This window comes from Colletes latitarsis, chromosome 10 (genome assembly GCF_051014445.1).
Source record: "Colletes latitarsis isolate SP2378_abdomen chromosome 10, iyColLati1, whole genome shotgun sequence".
NCBI lineage: Eukaryota > Metazoa > Arthropoda > Insecta > Hymenoptera > Colletidae > Colletes > Colletes latitarsis.
This window is the reverse complement of record NC_135143.1, coordinates 28,950,697-28,975,226: the sequence shown is the minus strand read 5'-3', so window position 1 is coordinate 28,975,226 and position 24,530 is coordinate 28,950,697. Positions and strand designations below refer to the sequence as shown.

Genomic DNA, 24,530 nt, shown 5'->3' with positions numbered 1-24,530 from the left:
AACGGATCGGGACAGTCGGTAAGGCAGCAACAGTTGACTCATAATTCGCGGATCCGCTCCAATTTTACTCCACCGAGCGGTCGTATTTCTGTAGGAGGTCCTGCTCTAACGAGTTGACTCAGCCAACCTTGCCCGCCTCATCGCCTGAGAAATCTCGTATTAGAACGCCGCGCCTAAAATCGTTTCCGTCGGTGCAACGACCAAAGTGCATGCCGTGTCACGGGGAAGTTTACGCCACGTTCACATGACCGCGCCGCGGTCGCCGCCATCGCCATCGCCGGCGCGGCGATCGATAAATATGATCGTACGAGAACGCCGTGGCGCAATGGCTGCTTTCCCGTGATCGCAACGGGTCCCCAGATGCAAGATTAACGCTTCTAAATCGCTCCTTTCCACGCGATCCACGGAGCTGGGCAACTCTCAACGCTACTTGTTTACCAAGCCCGTAACGTCGATTAATGGAACCACTTCTCGTCTCCTCGCGTTACGTTTCTTTCCCTGCCCTCTTCGATTCAATATTCCTTCCGAAACTCGCGAACTTTGTCGTGTGCGCAATGAAATATTAACCTCGAATCGCGGGAGAGGAAAGTCTACGTAATTGGTAATTTGGACGGTATTAACTCGAGAAAACGTGAAGTATTACTAGCTACGAACCGACGGTAACATAATATTGGCATAATTTAAGAATTTTAAAAGCGTATAGCGCTTAAAGTAACGAGAGCTTGTTACTGTTTTGTAACCTCAAATTTCATTGATTTTGGACTGTATCGTAGAAAACGTATCGCGTTGAATGTATTTTATAATAACTGGACGACCTATCCTGGAATCCTAGAATCAAACTGCACCAATCTGGGGATTCGGAAATTGTTGGTTAGACCAGGACAGACAGGGCTGTCCAGAACAGTCTCGGTCCATAACGTGGGTCAGTAATTGAACGACCGAGGCCTTTGAGACCTCTGCGTCCATTATACTATCCGCTGAAACAATTGCTGCTTAAAACTGCTACAGGGCAGGAGGTATTGGTCGCTCTAGGCTACCGAGCAGCTATTCGCCACCACATTAATTGGCAAGTTATAGCAACGTTTAAGTTAAGACATCCCGTATATATTTATAGCTTCTTCCAAATTCTAACCTCAAAGCACGTAACCTTTACGACGATGCAAAGGCTGCCATATTTTAGAATAAATTACACGGGCCACCTGCATAACTCAAGTACTGTTCGGAAGGGAAAGTTCAGCTCTGATTTATTCTCAAAACAGACTACAAAAATGGGCAAATTGTCACTCGAACGATAAATAATCGATAGATAGATCACTATACAGGGTGTTCGGCCATACCTGGGAAAAATTTTAATGGGGGATTCTAGAGCCCAAAATAAGACGAAAATCAAGAATACCAATTTGTTGATGGAAGCTTCGTTAAAAAGTTATTAACGTTTAAAGTTCCATCCTTACTGAATTTTTTTCTCGAAAATGCCCAAGATTTGGAGTGTATGTCTATTCACCAAAAATGGTTGTAATTGACCTCTGCAACCGAAAATAATTTTTCCAAAACGATTTGAAATATTTTAATTTCGTCGAAAAATTTCAGCACATTCTCGAATTTTTTTCTAAAAAGTGGGTGGGATTTCGGGGATATGTCTATTCACCAAAAATGATTGTAATTGACCCCCACAGCTAACAATATTTTTTTCACAACGATTTGAAATATTTTAATTTCGTCGAAAAATTTCAGCACCTTCTCGAATTTTTTTCTAGAAAGTGGGTAGGATTTCGGGGGTATGTGTATTCACCAAAAATGATTGCAATTGACCCCCACAGCTAACAATATTTTTTTCAGAACGATTTGAAATTTTTTGTTTCCGTCGAAAAATTTCACACCTTCACGAATTTTTTTCTCGAAAGTGCGTAAGATTTCGGGTATATATGTAATGACCAAAAATGATTGTAATTGACCCCCACAACCGAAAATAATTTTTTTAGAATGATTTAAAAAATTTCTTTTTCGCCGAAAAATTTCTGTACCTACGCGATTTTTTTTCTCGAAAATGGCTAGGATTTCGGAGGTATGTCTACTCACCAAAAATGATTGTAATTAACCCCTCTAACTAAAAATAATTTTCCCAGAATGATTTGAAATTTTTGAATTTAATTGTTAATAACTTTTTAACGAAGCTTCCATCAACAAATTGGTATTCTTGATTTTCATCCTATTTTTACCTCTAAAATCCTGCATTAAAATTTTTCCCAGGAATAGCTGAACACTCTGTGTACAAAATCGAAATACAGGAACTTTTTACCGACTGTTCCAAACCATAACCCAATAATACAAATGATATCAACACGTTCACTGCCAGACGAAAACCGTACAATTCTCAATAGTAAACTGCATAACCTAATATTCGTTTCGGTACTTTCTATCCAAATTTATTTCCCTCGACGTCTGAACTTGACAATTAATTTCTCTAGCTTTCGAATGGAAAATCCCGTCGCCCGTATGTAGATGACGTGGCGGTCAAAGTGTTGAGAACGGTATCGTATCGAGGGGGAGCCACTATCGCTCTTCCCGCGTACTCGGATACAACATGGCGGAGCCTGGCCGTGGCATCGTCGCGCAGTTCCGATTATAGGGTCTCTAATTCTCAAAGATGAGAATTTCTGCATGGTCGCGGAGCGTCTCTTCGGGCTTAGAAGCCCAGCAGCGTATCCAGCGCATAGAAATCAGTGCCTCGAGCGAACAAAAGCTTCCATAGTCCGACCACGATCGGGAACAAGCGGAGAGGAGAATCGATGGTGTACTCACCGGACTCCGAGACGGATGGACTGCCTGCAGACCTGTCGGAGTTCCTGGAGCTGGCCGTGGAGCTGGTGGAAGAGGCCGTGCCGAGCGAACACTCGGAGACGCTTCGACGTTTGGAGAGAAGCGCCGCGGCGGCGGCTGCTGCCCCAGGGCCGCAAGAGGAACCGGTCGGCGCGCTCGAGCTTAAGCCGTGCAACCCGTGGAGCCCGTTCAGGCCCGACTGACTCGTCAGCTGCTCCAGCCGTCGCCTGAGGAACCTCTGCTCGCGGGACAGTTGTTCCTTGTGCACGGCGTGCTTCCGTTCCCGTTCCTCCAGGTTCTGAAACCGACGGACGCCACGGTAATCCACCAAATTTTCAATTATTTTTCTCAACTACCAGCAATTATGTGTTTATTAGTAATAAGGAGACTAAATAAGGGATACTTTAAGAAATGTACAGTGCAGTAAGTGTTCGTTCAATCTATTATACCGGGTGATTCAAACAAAACAATTATTTCGAATATTATCAATTATTTTCCTCAACTATCAACAATTATAATGTGTTTATTAGTAATGAAGGGATTAAAACAGGGATATTTTAAGAAATGTACAGTGTAATGGGAATAAGTGTTTGTTCATTCTATTATACCGGATGATTCAAACAAAACACTTAATTATCTCAAATATTTTCAATTATTTTCCTCAACTACCAACAATTATAATGAGTTTATTAGTAATGAAGGGATTAAAACAGGGATACTTTAAGAAATGTACAGTGTAATGGGAATAAGTGTTCGTTCATTCTATTATACCGGGTGATTCAAACAGAACAATTATCTCGAATATTATCAATTATTTTCCTCAACTACCAACAATTATAATGTGTTTATTAGTAATGAAGGGATTAAAACAGGGATACTTTGAGAAATGTACAGTGTAATGGAAGTAAGTGTTTGTTCATTCTATTATACCGGATGATTCAAACAAAACACTTAATTATCTCGAATATTATCAATTATTTTCCTCAACTATCAACAATTATAATGTGTTTATTAGTAATGAAGGGATTAAAACAGGGATACTTTAAGAAATGTACAGTGTAATGGGAACAAGGTGTTTGTTCATTCTATTATACCGGATGATTCAAACAAAACACTTAATTATATCAAATATTTTCAATTATTTTCCTCAACTACCAGCAATTATAATGTGTTTATTAGTAATGAAGGGATTAAAACAGGGATACTTTAAGAAATGTACAGTGCAATGGGAATAGGTATTTGTTCATTCTATTATACCGGGTGATTCAAACAGAACAATTATCTCGAATATTATCAATTATTTTCCTCAACTACCAGCAATTATAATGTGTTCATTTGTATTAAAGAGATTAAACCAATGGATACTTTAAGAAATGTACAGTGCAATGGGAATAAGTGTTTGTTCATTCTATTATACCGGATGATTCAAACAGAACACTTAATTATATCAAATATTTTCAATTATTTTCCTCAACTACCAACAATTATAATGTGTTTATTAGTAATGAAGGGATTAAAACAGGGATACTTTAAGAAATGTACAGTGCAATGGGAATAAGTGTTCGTTCATTCTATTATACCGGGTGATTCAAACAGAACAATTATCTCGAATATTATCAATTATTTTCCTCAACTACCAACAATTATAATGTGTTTATTAGTAATGAAGGGATTAAAACAGGGATACTTTAAGAAATGTACAGTGTAATGGAAATAAGTGTTTGTTCATTCTATTATACCGGGTGATTCAAACAAAACACTTAATTATATCAAATATTTTCAATTATTTTCCTCAACTACCAGCAATTATAATGTGTTTATTAGTAATAAACGGATTAAAACAGGGATACTTTAAGAAATGTACATTGTAATGGGAATAAGTGTTTGTTCATTCTATTATACTGGGCGATTCAAATAGAACACTTAATTATATCAAATATTTTCAATTATTTTCCTCAACTACCAGCAATTATAATGTGTTCATTTGTATTAAAGAGATTAAACCGATGGATACTTTAAGAAATATACAGTGCAATGGGAATAGGTATTTGTTCATTCTATTATACCGGGTGATTCAATTATTTTCCTCAACTACCAACAATTACAATGTGTTCATTTGTACTAAAGAGATTAAACCGATGAATACTTTAAGAAATATACAGTGCAATGGGAATAGGTATTTGTTCATTCTATTATACCGGGTGATTCACGTGAAACAGAACACTTAATTATCTTCGTTCGACTTAAAGATAGAAGAAAATGTTTGAGAAAAAAGTTGTACTATTTAACCAGTTAGCTGTGGCGTCCTCTTTTGAGAGCGTGCATCTATATGTGTCGCAAAAATTGAGCGATGACGAGTATACTCGTCAATCGCAGAGTAAGTGTCGCTGTTAAAATATTCCAAACATCTTGAGATTGGAGAATAAGTTTTATTTTTCACAAAAATTACAATTTAAATAGCCAGTGGTCACTATTATTTACGCATGACGAGTATACTCGTCACGACACAAAATCCTGCCACTTCTCCATGACGAGTATACTCGTGAAACACAGCTAACTGGTTGAGGAAGCAAATATAGGGATGTAAAAAAACCTTGAGATTGTAGTCGTTTTGAAGGTCTTTGGAAGGTCATAGGAAACTACGGTCAATTTTAAGGAATCCAGTCGAGTGAATTTTTTACAGTTTTTATTAGAAATTAGAAATGGGTCATTTCGACCGCTTCGGTAGTTCCAGTGTTGAAAGCAGTCGTTTAAGACGGACGTATACGTACGTCTCTAAAAGCAGTCGTTCACGGAAGACCCGTACGTGCCTTTTGAAAGTAGTCGCTCGCGAAAGGCGTTCTCGTAAAGACGACGGAGCCTGATGAGATCTTTTAGTGGTTGGGTTTCTGTCTGCCGGATTGCGGCGCGAGTGCTAGGCTAGCAAACGTGATCTTTCACTTTCAGCGAACGCTTGTCGTCGGGACAAAATTTCAAACTGCCATAAAAGTTGTTATCAAATAACGGTCGCGATAGCTGGGCGGTTATGACTGACAGGATTAACGACGCGGAGGACCTCCAATCTCACCCCCACACCCGCGAACACTTAATCCCTCAATTTTCGACCCCCTCGTCCCATTACGCGAGCTCTAAAACACAGATACAGGTAATCCATTCGGCGCAAAGCCTCCGCCCAAGTATTTCTTAATGCGTTTATGGGAAATTATACCGAGAGGAAATCCGTATTACCGGCCAAGTACGACGTTTAACCGCCGTCGCGGTCGTTCGCCAAGTCGCGCAATTGGCTTGCCTTTTTCTTCCCGCGTGGAATTAATTCCGACGGACAGATTTCCGCGGGTGCCACCGCGCCTCGGTTTACAGGCGCGGGACCGCGCTGAAAAATTGCGGAATTACTGGCAAAACCGCGGTTTGCTAAGCTCGCGGATTACGATGAAGCTTCGGGGTAATTCGCAAAGTCCGACATGAAATTTGAATAATTTGAAACCACCCCCCCGGTGAAACACTCGTCGGCGTATAACGAGCACGAAAATATGAATTTTACAACTTTCTCTTCCCGATCGCGTAACGAGCTTTCTCGAAAACTTTCGTCCCCCTACCCCCTACCCCTCCCACTCTCCTCCCGCCTCTCGAGGTTCGTGAACAAAAATAGGTAGTAAATCACACGGACTAGGTTGGTCGGAAGGAGGTTAAACAAGTACGTTGGTCAATCTCAGCGAAATCTTGTCGAGAGAATGCATTGGAGAGTCAATATACGCTTTACGGAACTGTTTTAGAGAACGTATACAGGGTGTTCGGTCACCCGTGGGAAAAATTTTAATGGGAGATTCTAGAGGACAAAATAAGATGAAAATCAAGAATATCAATTTCTTGACTGAGGCTTCGTTAAAAAGTTATTAACAATTAAATTTAAAAATTTCAAATCGTTCTGGAAAAATTATGATCAATTGCGGAGGTCACTTACGATCATTTTTAGTCATTACACATACCTCCGAAATCCTAGCCACTTTCGAGAAAAAAATTCGACTAGATACAGAAATTTTTAGACGAAATTGAAAAATTTCAAATCATAGTAAAAAAATTATATTTAGTTACAGGGGTTAATTACCATCATTTTTGGTCATTACACATACCCCCGAAATCCTAGCCACTTTCGAGAAAAAAATTCGAGTAGATACAGAAATTTTTAGACGAAATTGAAAAATTTCAAATCATAGTAAAAAAATTATATTTAATTACAGGGGTTAATTACCATCATGTTTGGTCATTACACATACCCCCGAAATCCTAGCCACTTTCGAGAAAAAAATTCGAGTGAATACAGAAATTTTTAGACGAAATTGAAAAATTTCAAATCATAGTAAAAAAATTATATTTAGTTACAGGGGTTAATTATCATCATTTTTGGTCATTACACATACCCCCGAAATCCTACGTACTTTCGAGAAAAAAATTCGACTAGATACAGAAATTTTTAGACGAAATTGAAAAATTTCAAATCATAGTAAAAAAATTATATTTAGTTACAGGGGTTAATTACGATCATTTTTTGTTATTACACATACCCCCGAAATCCTACGTACTTTCGAGAAAAAAATTCGAGTGGATACAGAAATTTTTAGACGAAATTGAAAAATTTCAAATCATAGTAAAAAAATTATATTTAGTTACAGGGGTTAATTACCATCATTTTTGGTCATTACACATACCCCCGAAATCCTACGTACTTTTGAGAAAAAAATTCGAGTAGATACAGAAATTTTTAGACGAAATTGAAAAATTTCAAATCATAGTAAAAAAATTATATTTAGTTACAGGGGTTAATTACCATCATTTTTTGTTATTACACATACCCCCGAAATCCTACATACTTTCGAGGAAAAAATTCCTTACCGAAAATCCTTGTGCCTAATTTTTCGACGAAAAAAAAAAAATTCAAATCATTCTGGAAAAATTATTTTCAGTTGCTGGGGTCAATTACAATCATTTTTGGTGAACAGATACCCCCGAAATCCTACCCATTTTCTAGAAAAAAATTCAGTACGGTTGGCACTTTAAACTTTAATAACTTTTTAACGAAGCCTCAATCAACAACTTAGTATTCTTGATTTTCGTCTTATTTTGGCCTCTAGAATCTCCCATTAAAATTTTTCCCAGGTGTGGCCGAACACTCTGTATATACGTCACGGAAATAAATTATGCCCTTCAGGCTACGTTTATTTATTTTAAAAACTAGGAACAGCGTATATTCTCGGAGTTTTTGTACTACGATTTAATCAAATGTCGAGGTCGGCTCTGGAACGAATTTTTGTAGCAAATGCGTTAACAATGGCGACCAATCTCGACTCCATCGGGAATCTCACGTTTCTGTTGGCTATTAAGTAATTGCACGAGATATTTTTAGACGAACGGGGAGTCCCCCTAATTGTGTAGATAAATTAGATATTGATATAATGCTTCCTCGGCTTTCTACGTGGAATAAGCTGCCTCGTAGGATTCAACGCTTTGCTAGCGAGCAATTTTACATTAGCGTCAACGATATCGGGAGATATCTCTCCCTCGTAAGCAGTAAATATTTCGAAAGCTATTACTATACAGGGTGGGCAACTTATTTTTAATAACATTGACGAAAAATAGGATCAGATAATTGTAGCTTATTTTGCAACTCGGATTTATTAATATACAGACAGGGTGTTCGGTCACCCGTGGGAAAAATTTTAATGAGAGATTCTAGAGGCCAAAATAAAACGAAAATCAAGAATACCAATTTGTTGATGGAGGCTTCCTTAAAAAGTTATTAACAATTAAATTAAAAAATTTCAAATCGTTCTGGAAAAATTATTTTCGGTTGCGGGGGTCAATTACAATCATGTTTGGTCATTAGACATACCCCCGAAATCCTAGCCACTTTCGAGAAAAAAATTCGACTAGATACAGAAATTTTTAGACGAAATTGAAAAATTTCAAATCATAGTAAAAAAATTATATTTAATTACAGGGGTTAATTACCATCATTTTTGGTCATTACACATACCCCCGAAATCCCACGCACTTTCGAGAAAAAAATTCGAGAAGGTGTGAAATTTTACGACGAAAAAAAAAAATTTCAAATCGTTTTAAAAAAATTATTTTCAGCTGCGGGAGTCAATTACAATCATTTTTGGTGGATAGACATACCCCCGAAATCCTGCGCATTTTCGAGAAAAAAATTCAGTTCGGGTGGAACTTCAAACTTTAATAACTTTTTAACGAAGCCTCAATCAACAATTTAGTATACTTGATTTTTGTCTCATTTTGGCCTCTAGAATGCCTCATAAAAATTTTTCCCCGGTAGTGGCCAAACACCCTGTATAAAGAAACATTTTTCCTCGTATTTTTGTTGATATTAAAATAAGAGGCGAAGCTATCCACGAGAGAAACGACGACCCAAATGAAACGTCTGCGTAATATTTTCCAACCGTCAGAAATTTTATTTCGTTTCGAAAAATTGGATAAAAATATTTTCGGTAGAACAGAGTGGAAGCTATTAAGGCATCGAGCTGCTCGGATGTTAAAAATTCGGTTTAACCGGCGGTAATTGCTTCCCTGAAATTCGTTGGAACGAGATGTGTACGGCGTCGAAAAATGTCTATGAAATTGCGTTGCTCTCGTCGAAAGAGAAACGGCGACGGCAGATTTCTGGGATCCGTGGATCGATGCTATCGATCCCCCAGCTCCTGTCAACAATTACGTAAGAGCGAACAGAGAATGTTGTCCAGCGACAAGGCTGGAGATCCGGTCGAAGTGTGGCCAGCGTCATCGGAGACCTAGGTCCAACTAGATTCAATTAAAGAAGACACGACGTACCGTGCATCCGGGGCGATCGAGAGGCTGCACAGTAATTAAGGTGGCGGATCACGCGATCGACAATTAAGAGAATCGATCACGATCGTCGTTATTGATTCGTGTAGCGTTCTTTTTGCCAGCGTCCGTGACCCGACAAACCGAATATGCATCGCGACAGAAGTCGATTTATTAGATTCTTTGCACGAGGCGGATGGTTTTCCATCCCTGTCTACTTTACCCATCGAATGGATTTTCCATGTACTCGTATAACGCGGTACAATTCGATCAGACTTCATGCTTGGTTCAAAAATTTTCAAATATCCCTCTGGAGGTTCGCTCGTCGCGCGTTGCTTAATTTATATGTTAAATCAATATTTTTACGCGAAAGACGTATATATACGTCACACGAAACAACGTACAAATCACGTGTACATACGTATCTCGAAACAAATATTCACGGACGGCGTATATATACGTCTGAAAGCAATTATTTACGAAAGACGTATATATACGTCGTGTGAAAGCAACGTACAAACGACGTGTGCATACGTGTCTCGAAACAAATATTCACGGACGGCGTATATATCCGTCTAAAAGCAATTATTTATGGAAGACGTATATATACGTCGTGTGAAAATCACGTACGAAAGACGTGTATATACGTCGTATGAATGCAACCTGCGAAAGACGTATACATACGTGTTTAAAAGCAAGTATTTACGTATGACGTATATATACGTCCTGTAATGCGCCGCAGAATGATAACTTTGTGTTTGGTTAAACAAACAGGCGAATATTATTGCTTTAAGACATTTGTCCAATTAAATTAAAACGAAAGTTCGACCAAGAAGTAGTTTTCACGTTTTATGGACGCGGCAGAAATCCATTCTTCGTTTCGCAATTCAGCGACGACGAACGTCGAAAGAAACGGTCGTCCAATTCCGGCGTTGAAGGCCAAAGCGCGAAATAACGAAGCGTCACCGATTACACGGTTGCAATTAGAGGGCTTCCGATTGCGTCATCGGCGCGCTAAGAAGCGGGGAACGCTGTTTCTTTCTTCGCCGCGTAATCGACGCTCGCTATGCCCACCGGGGGTGGCTGAATTCACTTCAAACAGAATTAACGCCGGCTACCTGCATCTGCCGCCATGCACGGAATCGTACGTATGCTCGCGGCGAGAATCCGATTAAACGTTTCAAGATGGAATCTTTCGTTTGGTAGGATGAAATCGATTTAACGGGAATTCCGAGAATCCCAGACAGTCCCTGTTAAATTTCTTATTTTATTTGTTTGGTATTCTCTGATACTCGGACGTTATTTTCGTCCTCCCAACCAGGCTCTACAATTACCCGAGAAACATCTTTTTACTTCTGTTTTTAGTCCATCCTGTTCCCTATTAAAATATTGAAACGGATGTTTCGTATGAATATTTCCTTTATCGGTGTTGCAAGAATTATTTATAACGCTTTAAATTAGCTATACTGGTCGTATATATACGCTCATCACTGACGTATATATACGCTCACCATTGACGTATATATACGTCTACCACACTATACGATCATATAAGAAAGTGTGAAATTTGGATTTTATTTATCATCGAGGATTAGTTTATAAATTTTTCTTTGCACACTTATCATTGACGTATATATACGTCTACCACACTATACGATCATATACGAAAATGTGAAATTTATATTTTATTTATCATCGAGAATTAGTTTGTAAGTTTTTCTTTGCACCGCGAATTTTTTGTCGAATGTCCATTTTTGTAACGGATTTACCTCGATTGTTTTTTTGAAGAATATTTTTCCCGTCGCTTATAACGAAATAATGCGAATCGAAACAATTTTCTCGCGTTTCGCAAAATTTACGGCGACGCGTGAAATTACGTCATCGGACTAATTTATAAATTTCCAAGCAGAGCAGCGTGACGGCTCGCGGCGCCCCGGCGATGCATTTTGCGTTTCCATTTTGTTGCGTTTATTTCTATCTTGCGCCGCCGCCTCGTAAACTAGTTTCATTGTTGAGTCGAGCTTCCAGAACGAAAGTTGTACAAATTTTATGAAAAAAGTTCCCTGACAGAGGAAAGTTAGTCCAAGGAATACGTAAACACGAAGACTTCAGTACGAAACGTATTACGTCCGCTGGAACATCGTATCTCATCAGCAACGCGTTTCTACGGTCCTGAACCTCCATCGTGGAAAATTAATTTGAACAAACAATATACAGGACACCAAATCTGTTCAAGACTTCGTCTAAAAATTGTATGGGTGTTCGGCCAATCCTGGGAAAAATTTTAATGGGGGATTCTAGAGGCCAAAATAAGACGAACATCTAGAATACAAATTTGTTGATGGAGGCTTCGTTAAAAAGTTATTAACAATTAAATTCAAACATTTCAAATCGTCCTGGAAAAATTATTTTCGGTTGCGGGGGTCAATTACAATAATTTTTAGTCATTAGACATACCCTCGAAATCCTACCCACATTCGAGAAAAAAATTCGAGGTGTGAAATTTTCCGACAAAATTAAAAAATTTCAAATCGTTCTGGAAAAATTATTTTCGGTTGCGGGGGTCAATTACAATCATTTTTTGTCATTACACATACCCCAGAAATCCGACGCACTTTCGAGAAAAGAAATCCTTACTGAAAATCTAATCTAAATTTTTCGACGAAATAAAAAAGTTTCAAATCTTTCTGGAAAAATTATTTTCAGTTGCGGGGGTTAATTACAATCATTTTTTGTCATTACACATACCCCCGAAATCCTACCCAATTTCTAGAAAAAAATTCGAGAAGGTGTGAAATTTTTCGACGAAAAAAAAATATTTCAAATCGTTTTGGAAAAATTATTTTCGGTTGCGGGGCTCAATTACAATCATTTTTTGTCATTACACATACCCCAGAAATCCTACGCACTTTCGAGAAAAAAATTCCTTACTGAAAACCTAATCTAAATTTTTCGACGAAATAAAAAAGTTTCAAATCTTTCTGGAAAAATTATTTTCGGTTGCAGGGGTTAATTACAATCATTTTTTGTCATTAGACATACCCCCGATATCCTACGCACTTTCGAGAAAAAAATTCCTTACAGAAAATCTAATCTAAATTTTTCGACGAAATAAAAAAGTTTCAAATCTTTCTGGAAAAATTATTTTCGGTTGCGGGGGTCAATTACAATAATTTTTAGTCATTAGACATACCCCCGAAATCCTACGCACTTTCGAGAAAAAAATTCCTTACTGAAAACCTAATCTAAATTTTTCGACGAAATAAAAAAGTTTCAAATCTTTCTGGAAAAATTATTTTCGGTTGCAGGGGTCAATTACAATCATTTTTTGTCATTACACATACCCCAGAAATCCTACGCAGTTTCGAGAAAAAAATTCCTTACTGAAAACCTAATTTAAATTTTTCGACGAAATAAAAAAGTTTCAAATCTTTCTGGAAAAATTATTTTCGGTTGCGGGAGTCAATTACAATCATTTTTTGTCATTACACATACCCCAGAAATCCTACGCACTTTCGAGAAAAAAATTCCTTACTGAAAATCTAATCTAAATTTTTCGACGAAATAAAAAAGTTTCAAATCTTCCTGGAAAAATTATTTTCGGTTGCGGGGGTCAATTACAATAATTTTTAGTCATTAGACATACCCTCGAAATCCTACCCATTTTCGAGAAAAAAATTCGAGAAGGTGTGAAATTTTTCGACGGAAAAAAAATATTTCAAATCGTTTTGGAAAAATTATTTTCGGTTGCGGGGGTCAATTACAATCATTTTTGGTGAATAGACATATCTTCGAAATCTTGCGCATTTTCGAGAAAAAAATTCAGTACTGGCGGAATTGTAAACATTAATAACTTTGTAACAAAGCCTCCATCAACAAATTGGTATCCTTAATTTTCGTCTTATTTTGGCATCTAGAATCTTCCATTAAAATTTTTCCCATGGTTGTCTGAACACCCTTTATAGTAAAAACGAATGAATATGGCAATCCCCGAAAATTGATATTTTCCTTGCGAAAGACGTATATATACGTCCTCCAAAAGTAGACAGTTAAATACGACATTGTCCGTATATTAAATTTTTCTCGAATATGTTACAATAGTCAAAGTCAAATTTACGGGCAAGAAAATATATTTTTCAATATTTTGTTTTAACAAGATGACATTTTGTCGAATCCAATATGTCGTCGAGCACAAATACTACTAATAGATTTTCTCGGGTCGTGTATATTTTTCGCGACAAAAACCACGTCTCTTTGAATCGAATATCTATAGAAATGGAGGGGAAAAAAAACTGAAAGGGAGAAAGGAAAGAAGCTTGGCATGTAAATAACCGCGGCAAGAGGACGGGGACGCGACAGAGGAAGTGGTTAAAAGTGGGGTAGGTGGAAGCTGTCTGCGATTTATGACACCCTTCCAGAACACTACACAGAAGTCCCCTGTAATCACTTCTTCTATACGGAAGAGGAGAACGTCTTGGAATAAGAGGGACAGATAAAAAGCGAGACGCGAGGACAGGGAGATGCAAAGATAAGCAATTGCCAGGGTTGCTGGCGAATAGAGGGGAATAATGCGCCATAGGGGAAACGATTAGAAAGGACGGAATTGCCCACGGCGTAAAGGGGCCACGGGATAGAAGAAACATCCAACCAATGAAGTTGTTAATGAAAAAAAAGAAGCGATTTGATTTAAAAGAAATTTATTCGATTCGTTGTAATTCCCCCAAAAATCTGTCAACGGTAAATAATAGAAAGTAAACATCAATTTCCGAGAAATAAGCCGTCGATTCCACGAAAGAAACCTCACGCTTCACGGGTCTTTTATCTTTTAAGAGGATCGTGCGTTCTTAAAAACAAGCCAATTTAGAAGAGTAGATTAGAACGAAATGGGAAGAACCGAACGAATATCAGCGACGATACTTATTAACGCTAATTACTCTTAATCGTCTTTTCGCGCGCTCTGGCTCAAGCGACGCGGAAGATCTTCGCTGAAACCACTGAAACGTGAAACTTAGAGTCAACCATAATCCACGCAACTACGATTATGACAATCAAAACTCCAGATAAGCGGAACGGTCGCGTGCGTCGAGTCCGCTCTAACGTCAGCGTCGAAACTTCAAACGAAAATAGTTGGTGCAGAAATTATTGGCCGAGCAAAGTCGTTTCCGTGTCCAGCATCGTAACTATATTCCTTAACCATTCCGCTGCTTTATCTCTTGTTTAATAGCGTGCTCCGCAGCTACGCTGTTTAACCATTTATGTACGAAAGACGCATATATTCGTCATCGAAAAGTACACAGTTGCAGACGACGTATATATACGTCCATTCAAAGTGCTATCGCTTACGAGAGACGTATATATACGTCAATTCAAAGTGCAATCGCTTACAGAAGACGTATATATACGTCAATGCAAAGTGCAATCTCTTACAGAAGACGTATATATACGTCAATTCAAAGTGCAATCGCTTACGAAAGACGTATATATACGTCAATTAAAAGTGCAATCTCTTACAGAAGACGTATATATACGTCAATGCAAAGTGTAATCGCTTACCAAAGACGTATATATACGTCAATGCAAAGTGCAATCGTTTACGAAAGACGTATATATACGTCCTCTAGATACGTTCTCAAGCATGTCCGTCAGAAAATTGTAACTCGTTGTCTATGATTGTCTCTAATTATATCGAACAAGTGTACAATCCTCCCAGTGGCGTACAATAACGAACCAAAATTTGCCCGCTTAACATTCACCTGTAAACCATATATTATTTTTATCCTATAGCGTTTGATACTTATATGAAACGAGTATTCTCTTAGTATTGCATAATAACGAACCGAAATTTGCACGGTTAACTTTCACTTGCGAGTCACCCGAAACAAAATATATTATCTTGGTCCCATGGCGTTTGATACGGACTTACAGCGTAGATAGAGGAAGATTAACGAAGTTGCAAATCATTTTGACTCGGTCGGGTCCTTTCAGCGTTAAAGTTATCTCGGCCATTGAACGTAGCACGAACCATCCCCCCGTGGACTCTGGCCAGCATCGTTGATATCCGAGCGCGGCGAAGCGCGATGCGACGCTGTAACGCGCGTGTATCCCGTATTCCGTTGGACGTCGGCACAATAAACACTGAAATTTAATGTCGCAGCTGCACGAACGATTCGTATTCCGCGAGCCGCGCCGCGGTCCGTACGTCGTATCGGGCTTTATTGGCCAGTGGGACATATACGTACGTTCCACCTTGCGCCGAGCAGGATGCGACTGTACGTGGAATATAAACTCGCATTATTCGATCCGGGAATACACGCGGCCGTATAATACATTTTATTTACATTATTCAGCCGACGGACGCCTACGCGTTGCACCGTAAACGCGAGTAACATAATTACAGGAAGCACTATCGCATCATACGCATTATCATTACATTTCCACGTAAAGTCATCGGCCACCGGTTGGTGACTACTTTCCGCGACCCTACCATTCGTGGCCACCAAGCTTTCTAATCGCAGGGCATTGTCCTAACAAATAGTCTTATATTGCTCGAGCGTTGATTCTAGGTCTAAGAAGGACCTCGGAGTATCTTGGTAATTCTTAAGAAGACCCATAATATAAATTATATTTATAGATTAGAAAGTATCTCTACACTCATTGAGATGAAAATTGTTCTTGTTGGGTGCCGGCGGTATCGCCAGGAGGCGCTGCAAATGCACATGTCGTCTGACGACAGTCGGTGCACTCATTCCACTTTCTCACACTGTGCCAGATCACGCGTACGTGAGCTCGTGGAGTTTCGGAGAATCGACAAAGACAAACTGACGCGTGCCCTCCTCGATTCTCCGAAGCTGCCCGAAGTAACTTCGGACCGTCTCGTGGGAGTCGAGAGAGAAGGCTTGCATTTGCCTCCTTGCTCTTGAACAACTGAAATCCGAGCTCACATCAACGACATACGATTTAGAATCTCGATTGCCCGGGCATTTTTACTTTCCGACCTGTGTAAAAAAATTTTACAACAATTTTTTTACGGAAATACACATTTTAAGATCCTCTGATCATACTTTAACTATTGGAAAAAAAAATAAATTTTTTTTTATTATTCCTGTGTATAAGCGTACATATGTATATTATTACTACAATTTTTCAAAATCAATACTTTAAGTACTGTTAATTTTTTCTCCCGTCGAAAAATTCCACACCTCGAATTTTTTTCTAGAAAGTGGGTAGGATTTCGGGGGTATGTGTAATGACAAAAAATGATTGTAATTGACCCCTGCAACCGAAAATAATTTTTCCAGGACGATTTGAAACTTTTTTATTTCGTCGAAAAATTTAGATTAGATTTTCAGTAAGGAATTTTTTTCTCAAAAGTGCGTAAGATTTCGGGGGTATGTGTAATGACAAAAAATGATTGTAATTAACACCTGTAACTAAATATAATTTTTTTAGTATGATTTGAAATTTTTTAATTTCGTCTAAAAATTTCAGTATCTACTCGAATTTTTTTCTCGAAAGTGGATAGGAATTCGGGGGTATGTCTATTCACCAAAAATGATTGTAATTGACCCCCGCAACCGAAAATAATTTTTCCAAAATGATTTGAAACTTTTTAATTTCGTCGAAAAATTTGTCCATTTGAATTTTTTTCTCGAAACTGGGTAGGAATTCGAGGGTATGTTTATTCACCAAAAATGATTGTAATTGACTCCTGCAACCGAAAATAATTTTTCCAGAACGATTTGAGATTTTTGAATTTAATTGTTAATAACTTTTTAACGAAGCCTCCATCGACAAATTGGTATTCTTGATATTCGTCTTATTTTGGCCTCTAGAAACCCCCATTAAAATTTTTCCCAGGTTTGGCCGAACACCCTGTATATTCTAATTGAAAGAAAAATCGTATTTTAAGGAAATCGTCAACATGAAAAGTATCAATAAAAATATGTGCGATCAAGGTCCGTACATCTAGTGTTAATCATCGTGTTAGTCTCTAGTCCTGCACCTTCCCACAGCGCGACGAACCCAACAGTTCCCTATCGTACAGTATTGGTAGTAATTGCGTTCGAGGGCCAAGGGTTCTGGATAGGGAGTGATCTTGCTTATATCGAAGCACGACGAAGCTCGACAACGCTGAGTAATCGCTACTCAAACAAAATTCCTCCATTTAAGTCGGGGAAATAAGTACTCATCCACCGTATCCTCCTTACTTCTCTGTTATTTGTTCGCGTTACGACATCATAAACAAGGAACGAGGAAACTTTCCAATAGACCTAGTAAAAGATAACCGGAAAGGGTGCTTAATCCAGAGGACAAATAGAAGACGCTACAGGGACTCGGATATTCGCTATAAAATACTCCGTAGTTGCAATTTTCCTCGAACCATTAACCTACTATTATAAGCCAAGAATAAGAAACTGTGTAAAGTTTCATTCAACAAATTTTACTCGTTCTCTTTATGGGGAACGTCTACTAACGTTACAGACTCGGTCATTCATTATTTACTTTTGATATTCAAAATGGCGTCAGAATGGGAAGCCCTAGCCTAAAACAAATCCTATTGCAAGTCAAGAAAAGGAAGCTATAAAATTTCACCGAATAAATTTTACTCGTTCAATGGAAACAATTTGTTATTCAATTTTGATAATTATTTTCCCAGTCTTTGGAGGATTAAATATGCGTTTGCGTGTTTCCAAACCGAAGGAAGCTAGTCGAGAATCTTTTAACCGCGTCTCTGAAATTTTAATATTCAAAATGGCGCCAGAATGGGAAGCCCTAGCCTAAAACAAATCCTATTGCAAGTCAAGAAAAGGAAGCTATAAAATTTCACCGAATAAATTTTACTCGTTCAATGGAAACAATTTGTTATTCAATTTTGATAATTATTTTCCCAGTCTTTGGAGGATTAAATATGCGTTTGCGTGTTTCCAAACCGAAGGAAGCTAGTCGAGAATCTTTTAACCGCGTCTCTGAAATTTTAATATTCAAAATGGCGCCAGAGTGAGAAACCCTAGCCTAAAACAAATCCTATTGCAAGTCAAGAAAAGGAAGCTATAAAATTTCACCGAATAAATTTTACTCGTTCAATGGAAACAATTTGTTATTCAATTTTGATAATTATTTTCCCAGTCTTTGGAGGATTAAATATGCGTTTGCGTATTTCCAGACCGAAGGAAGCTAGTCGAGAATCTTTTAACCGCGTCTCTGAAATTTTCATGTTCAAAATGGCGCCAGAATGGGAAGCCCTAGCCTAAAACAAATCCTATTGCAAGTCAAGAAAAGGAAGCTATAAAATTTCACCGAATAAATTTTACTCCTTCAATGGAAACAATTTGTTATTCAATTTTGATAATTATTTTCCCAGTCTTTGGAGGATTAAATATGCGTTTGCGTGTTTCCAAACCGAAGGAAGCTAGTCGAGAATCTTTTAACCGCGTCTCTGAAATTTTAATGTTCAAAATGGCGCCAGAATGGGAAGCCCTAGCCTAAAACAAATCCTATTGCAAGTCAAGAAAAGGAAGCTATAAAGTTTCACCGAATAAATTTTACTCGTTCAATGGAAACAATTTGTTATTCAATTTTGATAATTATTTTCCCAGTCTTTGGAGGATTAAATATGCGTTTGCGTGTTTCCAAACCGAAGGAAGCTAGTCGAGAATCTTTTAACCGCGTCTCTGAAATTTTAATGTTCAAAATGGCGCCAGAATGGGAAGCCCTAGCCTAAAACAAATCCTATTGTAAGTCAAGAAAAGGAAGCTATAAAATTTCACCGAATAAATTTTACTCGTTCAATGGAAACAATTTGTTATTCAATTTTGATAATTATTTTCCCAGTCTTTGGAGCATTAAATATGCGTTTGCGTGTTTCCAAACCGAAGGAAGCTAGTCGAGAATCTTTTAACCGCGTCTCTGAAATTTTAATGTTCAAAATGGCGCCAGAATGGGAAGCCCTAGCCTAAAACAAATCCTATTGCAAGTCAAGAAAAGGAAGCTATAAAATTTCACCGAATAAATTTTACTCGTTCAATGGAAACAATTTGTTATTCAATTTTGATAATTATTTTCCCAGACTTTGGAGGATTAAATATGCGTTTGCGTGTTTCCAGACCGAAGGAAGCTAGTCGAGAATCTTTTAACCGCGTCTCTGAAATTTTAATATTCAAAATGGCGCCAGAGTGAGAAACCCTAGCCTAAAACAAATCCTATTGCAAGTCAAGAAAAGGAAGCTATAAAATTTCACCGAATAAATTTTACTCGTTCAATGGAAACAATTTGTTATTCAATTTTGATAATTATTTCCCCAGTCTTTGGAGGATTAAATATGCGTTTGCGTGTTTCCAGACCGAAGGAAGCTAGTCGAGAATCTTTTAACCGCGTCTCTGAAATTTTGATATTCAAAATAGCGCCAGAATGGGAAGGTTCAGAGCGAATTCTAAAACTTTTATTCGCGAATAAAAGTTGTCGAACGATATATTCGGAAGATCGAGCATCGAGGCGAAAGCTCTTTGGCGCTGGACTGCGGATAAACGGAATGCTGTCGGACGTAACCCCACGCAGAAACGGAATATTCATTACTCGATGAATCGCTCGAGGCTGATCGCGAGCGTGCACGACACAGACGCTGTCGTGGGCGTTCGTTTCTAGGTTATGTCGCCTGGTGCAATATGCATGCTTTCGAACAATGTCACGACCTACGATAAAAAAAAAAAGAAAACTAGCTGACCAAAATACAAATTTCCCAAAAAGAAACTGTTACTGGGGAAAACTTAAGGAATCGTCTCCATCTTGAATTACGGAATTATCTAACCTTTCGATAGGGACCTGGCCTCGATAAACGCGCGGGGAGACGTAGGGAAAGGGAGCTAACATTTTCCCGGCAATTAAACACAATTGTCGCTAAGTGCCCGTTTCCGAACATTAAATATCCCCGAGGCTCGGTCGGGGGCCACCAAAACGAATCCTCCGGGACGCAGAGGCCGGAAGAATTTATGCCCGCTCGTTGAAAAAGTCTTCCCCCCTCCCTTCAGATACGACCAGTCTGATTTCAGTAAATTACTTCTTTAAATCGAGCAGACGGGCACACGCTTCCTCCGCGATCCATTTAAGGGTTTGTATTTGAATAAATTAAATAGAAAACGGTCGTGGAACGTTGGACGCGCCGGCTCTCGCCCGATCACCGAGGTGCAGCATCATGGGGCCGCGTGCAGCAGGAGATGGGTGACCGCTCGTGGAAAAAAAAAATACACCACACGGTTTTATTGTCGAGGTATTATCTCTATGGGTTTGTACGTAATTGGGAATTATTTATCTGTACTTCTATTAATAATAAATAAATAGAAATGAAAAATAAATGTAATTCCCGGTAAGTAACAAGTTTCTTTACAGTGTACAAATACGAGTGAGAGAGTAAAATAAGAAACAATAACTACCCCATTGCAGAGAAGGAAAATAAAATATACCACTAGATCCGAAAACATAAAGGGAATTGGGTAAAAAAGTGGTTTCAAAATTGTGTATCCCGTAATGGTCTCCCCCGGAACTCGATTCTTAAAATACTCGAAACCATCGTTTCTAAAGCGGAAGTCGCGCCATTGTCGTGTTCCTTAACGCGATCACAGACTTCCGGACGATGCCACTGGCGCGGCCCACGGTCTGATACAACCATAACGGTTGTCGATGCATTACCGCGCGCGACCGTATCGCTTTCGAGCGTCGAAAATATCAGCGTGAAAATATAAAAATGACAGTAAGAGAACGCGCCACGCAAGGGGGGCAGAGAAAATAATAAAAAAGGCGGAGACGACGAGCGGAGCGCCCCCCTTCCCCCTCGAGTCCAACGGAAGAGAAATAAACGGCGTAACTCAAAGGGACGAAAACGGAACTTGGAAACGCGAAAACAGAGGGCGGAAAGAGAATTCTCTAGCACGACAGAATATTGCGCTAAATAAAAGAACGGAAGTCGTACCGGGAAGGAAGATAAGGGGAAACGAATCGCGGGAAAGATAAATAGTGGGAGATGAAAGAGGGTCGGACGGTGGAAACGATATACAGGGCGTGTGTTCGACCACCCCTGGGAAAAATTTTAATGGCAGATTCTAGAGGCCAAAATAAGACGAAAATCAAGAATACCAATTTGTTGATGGAGGCTTCGTTAAAAAGTTATTAACAATTAAAATAAAAAGTTTCAAATCGTTCTGGAAAAATTATTTTCGGTTGAGGGGGTTAATTACAATCATTTTTGGTGAATAGGCATACCCCCGAAATCCTATCCATTTTCTAGAAAAAAATTCGAGGTGTGAAATTTTGCGACGAAATTAAAATATTTCAAATCGTTCTAAAAAAAATATTGTTAGCTGTGGGGGTCAATTACAATCATTTTTGGTGAATAGACATACACTCGAAATCCTGCGCATCTTCGAGAAAAAAATTCAGCAATGTCGGAACTTTAAACGTATTCTTGATTTTCGTCTTATTTTGGCCTCTAAAGTCCCCCATTAAGTCGTATAAAAGTGACAATTAAATTGAACGGATAAAAAACATTCAAAAAAAGAAGCTACCTAACCCCCCAAACTATTACAATTTGATTGTCAAAGACGTTCTTCCAATTATTCGACGCGGTGCGTGTCGGTGCCCGTAAGTGTTTCAGGGTTAAAATGCAACGGTGAAGGAGCAACGAGAGAGTCAAAGGAACGGCGATTTGAAAAGCAGCGGGAGACCAAGCGGGAGACAAAAGCAAAGAAACGGTCGGGGCTGTTGCAAGAGGCTCTCGTAGGTCGACGAAGAGGTAAGGCTAAGGTGTCGCAGCACACAGAGAGTGGCGACGGACAATGGATGCGTAGTTAGTAAATTACAGGCTGGCTGGCACAATGGCGTGCAGAGACTACGCCTATGGTACGTGTGTGCGTGTTTGTCTATGGTCTCTCTCCTGGCGCACGGTTTACAGAGCGACGCGCACCGGCGCGTATCCACGGCTCGTCCATGCATGGCAGAGCCTGCGTGGGAGATTCACGGTATATATCAATCCGATCTGCAAGTACCTGTACATTACGCTGCCTGCGTTAGATACCTGCCGCAAGATTTCCCTGTGTCCTCCATTTCCCATTGCGGGACCGCTCCGGGGTCTCGATGTTTGCGAAAGCGCGATCGTTTCGGGACACGCTGGGCGACCGCGAGAATCCACGCTGCGGTATAATAATTCGGCTGTTCCGCGGTTGTAACCAGAATTAGCGGTTTCGATCCAGAAAATGGCGGGGAAATTAAATTATTCCGAATCCCAGAGTCTTCGAAGCCCCCGCGATCGTTGAGAATTAGGTTAAAATATTTTTTCAAATACACTGCGGGGAATATAATTTTGCGAACCTGTAGTTATGTTTAAAAAAAATTAAATTCCAAGTATTCTCGGTATAAAAAAAAATAGTGAGAAATCAAGAAGCTGCGAATTATTTTGTTTGAGTCGTTGTTGTCGCGCGATGACCACTCTCAGCGCCAGTATTAATTTGCACAAGGGCGTGTATACGCGTCCGGGCAAAATTACTCCCAAGTCGGTCGCATTACTTCCCTGTAACGAAATTCAACTACCGCATAATTACCAGAGTTTCGCCCGGCGTTGGGAAACTGCAGGACATTAGAAAACTTTCGGCACAGTACGCTTGTTTATTAATAAATTATGGATATTTGATTACGGCTCGTCGACGGGACGGTGTTCTCGTCGAGTATCCTCACGGACTATAATAAATACGTCCATTATGGTAAAACCGATTACACGATGCAACGAGGGAAAAAACATCGATGAACTTGAAAACTTTGAAGAAATAAAAATATTCTGATCCCTGATAACGTTTTAATTGTGTATAAAGTTTGTAACGTCACGATCGGAGGAGAAATTTAGGTGGAAAAGTGTGTTCTTTGTGTAATATGTGGCGACACTTCTCGCGCAAGCCACCAGGTGGCTGCGCTCTTAACTCTCTCGCAAGCGTTCGACCGACCGTCTATTGGTATACAGGGTGGTCGACCACCCCTGGGAAATATTTTAAGGGGGGATTTTAGAGGCCAAAATAAGACGAAAATCAAGAATACCAATTTGTTGATGGAGGCTTTGTTAAAAAGTTATTAACAATTAAATTCAAAAATTTCAAATCGTTCTGGAAAAATTATTTTCGGTTGTGGGGGTCAATTACAATCATTTTTGGTGAATAGACATACCCCCGAAATCTTGCGCATTTTCGAGAAAAAAATTCGAGTAGATACTGAAATTTTTAGACGAAATTAAAAAATTCCAAATCATACTAAAAAAATTATATTTAGTAACAGGGGTTAATTACAATCATTTTTGGTCATTACACATACCCCCGAAATCCTACGAACTTTCAAGAAAAAAATTCCTTACTAAAAATCTAATTAGGTGCCTAAATTTTTCGACGAAAAAAAAAAATTTCAAATCGTTCTGGAAAAATTATATTTGGATATGGGGGTCAATTACAATTATTTTTGGTGAATAGACATACCCTCGAATTCCTAACCATTTTCGAAAAAAAAATTCAAATAGGTAGACAAATTTGTTGACAAAATTAAAAAGTTTCAAATCGTTCGAAAAAAAATATTATCGGTTGTGGGGGTCAATTACATTCACTTTTGGTGAATAGACATACCCCCGAAATCTTGCGCATTTTCGAGAAAAAAATTCGAGTAGATACTGAAATTTTTAGACGAAATTAAAAAATTCCAAATCATACTAAAAAAATTATATTTAGTTACAGGGGTTAATTACAATCATTTTTGGTCATTACACATACTCCCGAAATCCTACTAACTTTCAAGAAAAAAATTCCTTACTAAAAATCTAATTAGGTGCCTAAATTTTTCAACGAAAAAAAAAA

The 24,530-nt window shown here is 38.7% G+C and overlaps 1 protein-coding gene across 4 annotated transcripts in view; it reads right to left on the bottom strand.

Annotated features, from left to right (window-relative positions):
• Window positions 1-24,530, bottom strand: part of Mxd (MAX dimerization protein) — a 304,254-nt gene that overhangs the window by 95,249 nt on the left and 184,475 nt on the right. For all 4 annotated transcript variants that reach the window (XM_076775383.1, XM_076775382.1, XM_076775385.1 and 1 more), the window contains exon 6: window positions 2,803-3,118. In XM_076775383.1, coding sequence (XP_076631498.1) covers window positions 2,803-3,118 — 316 coding nt within the window. The remainder of the gene's footprint in view (window positions 1-2,802; window positions 3,119-24,530) is intronic.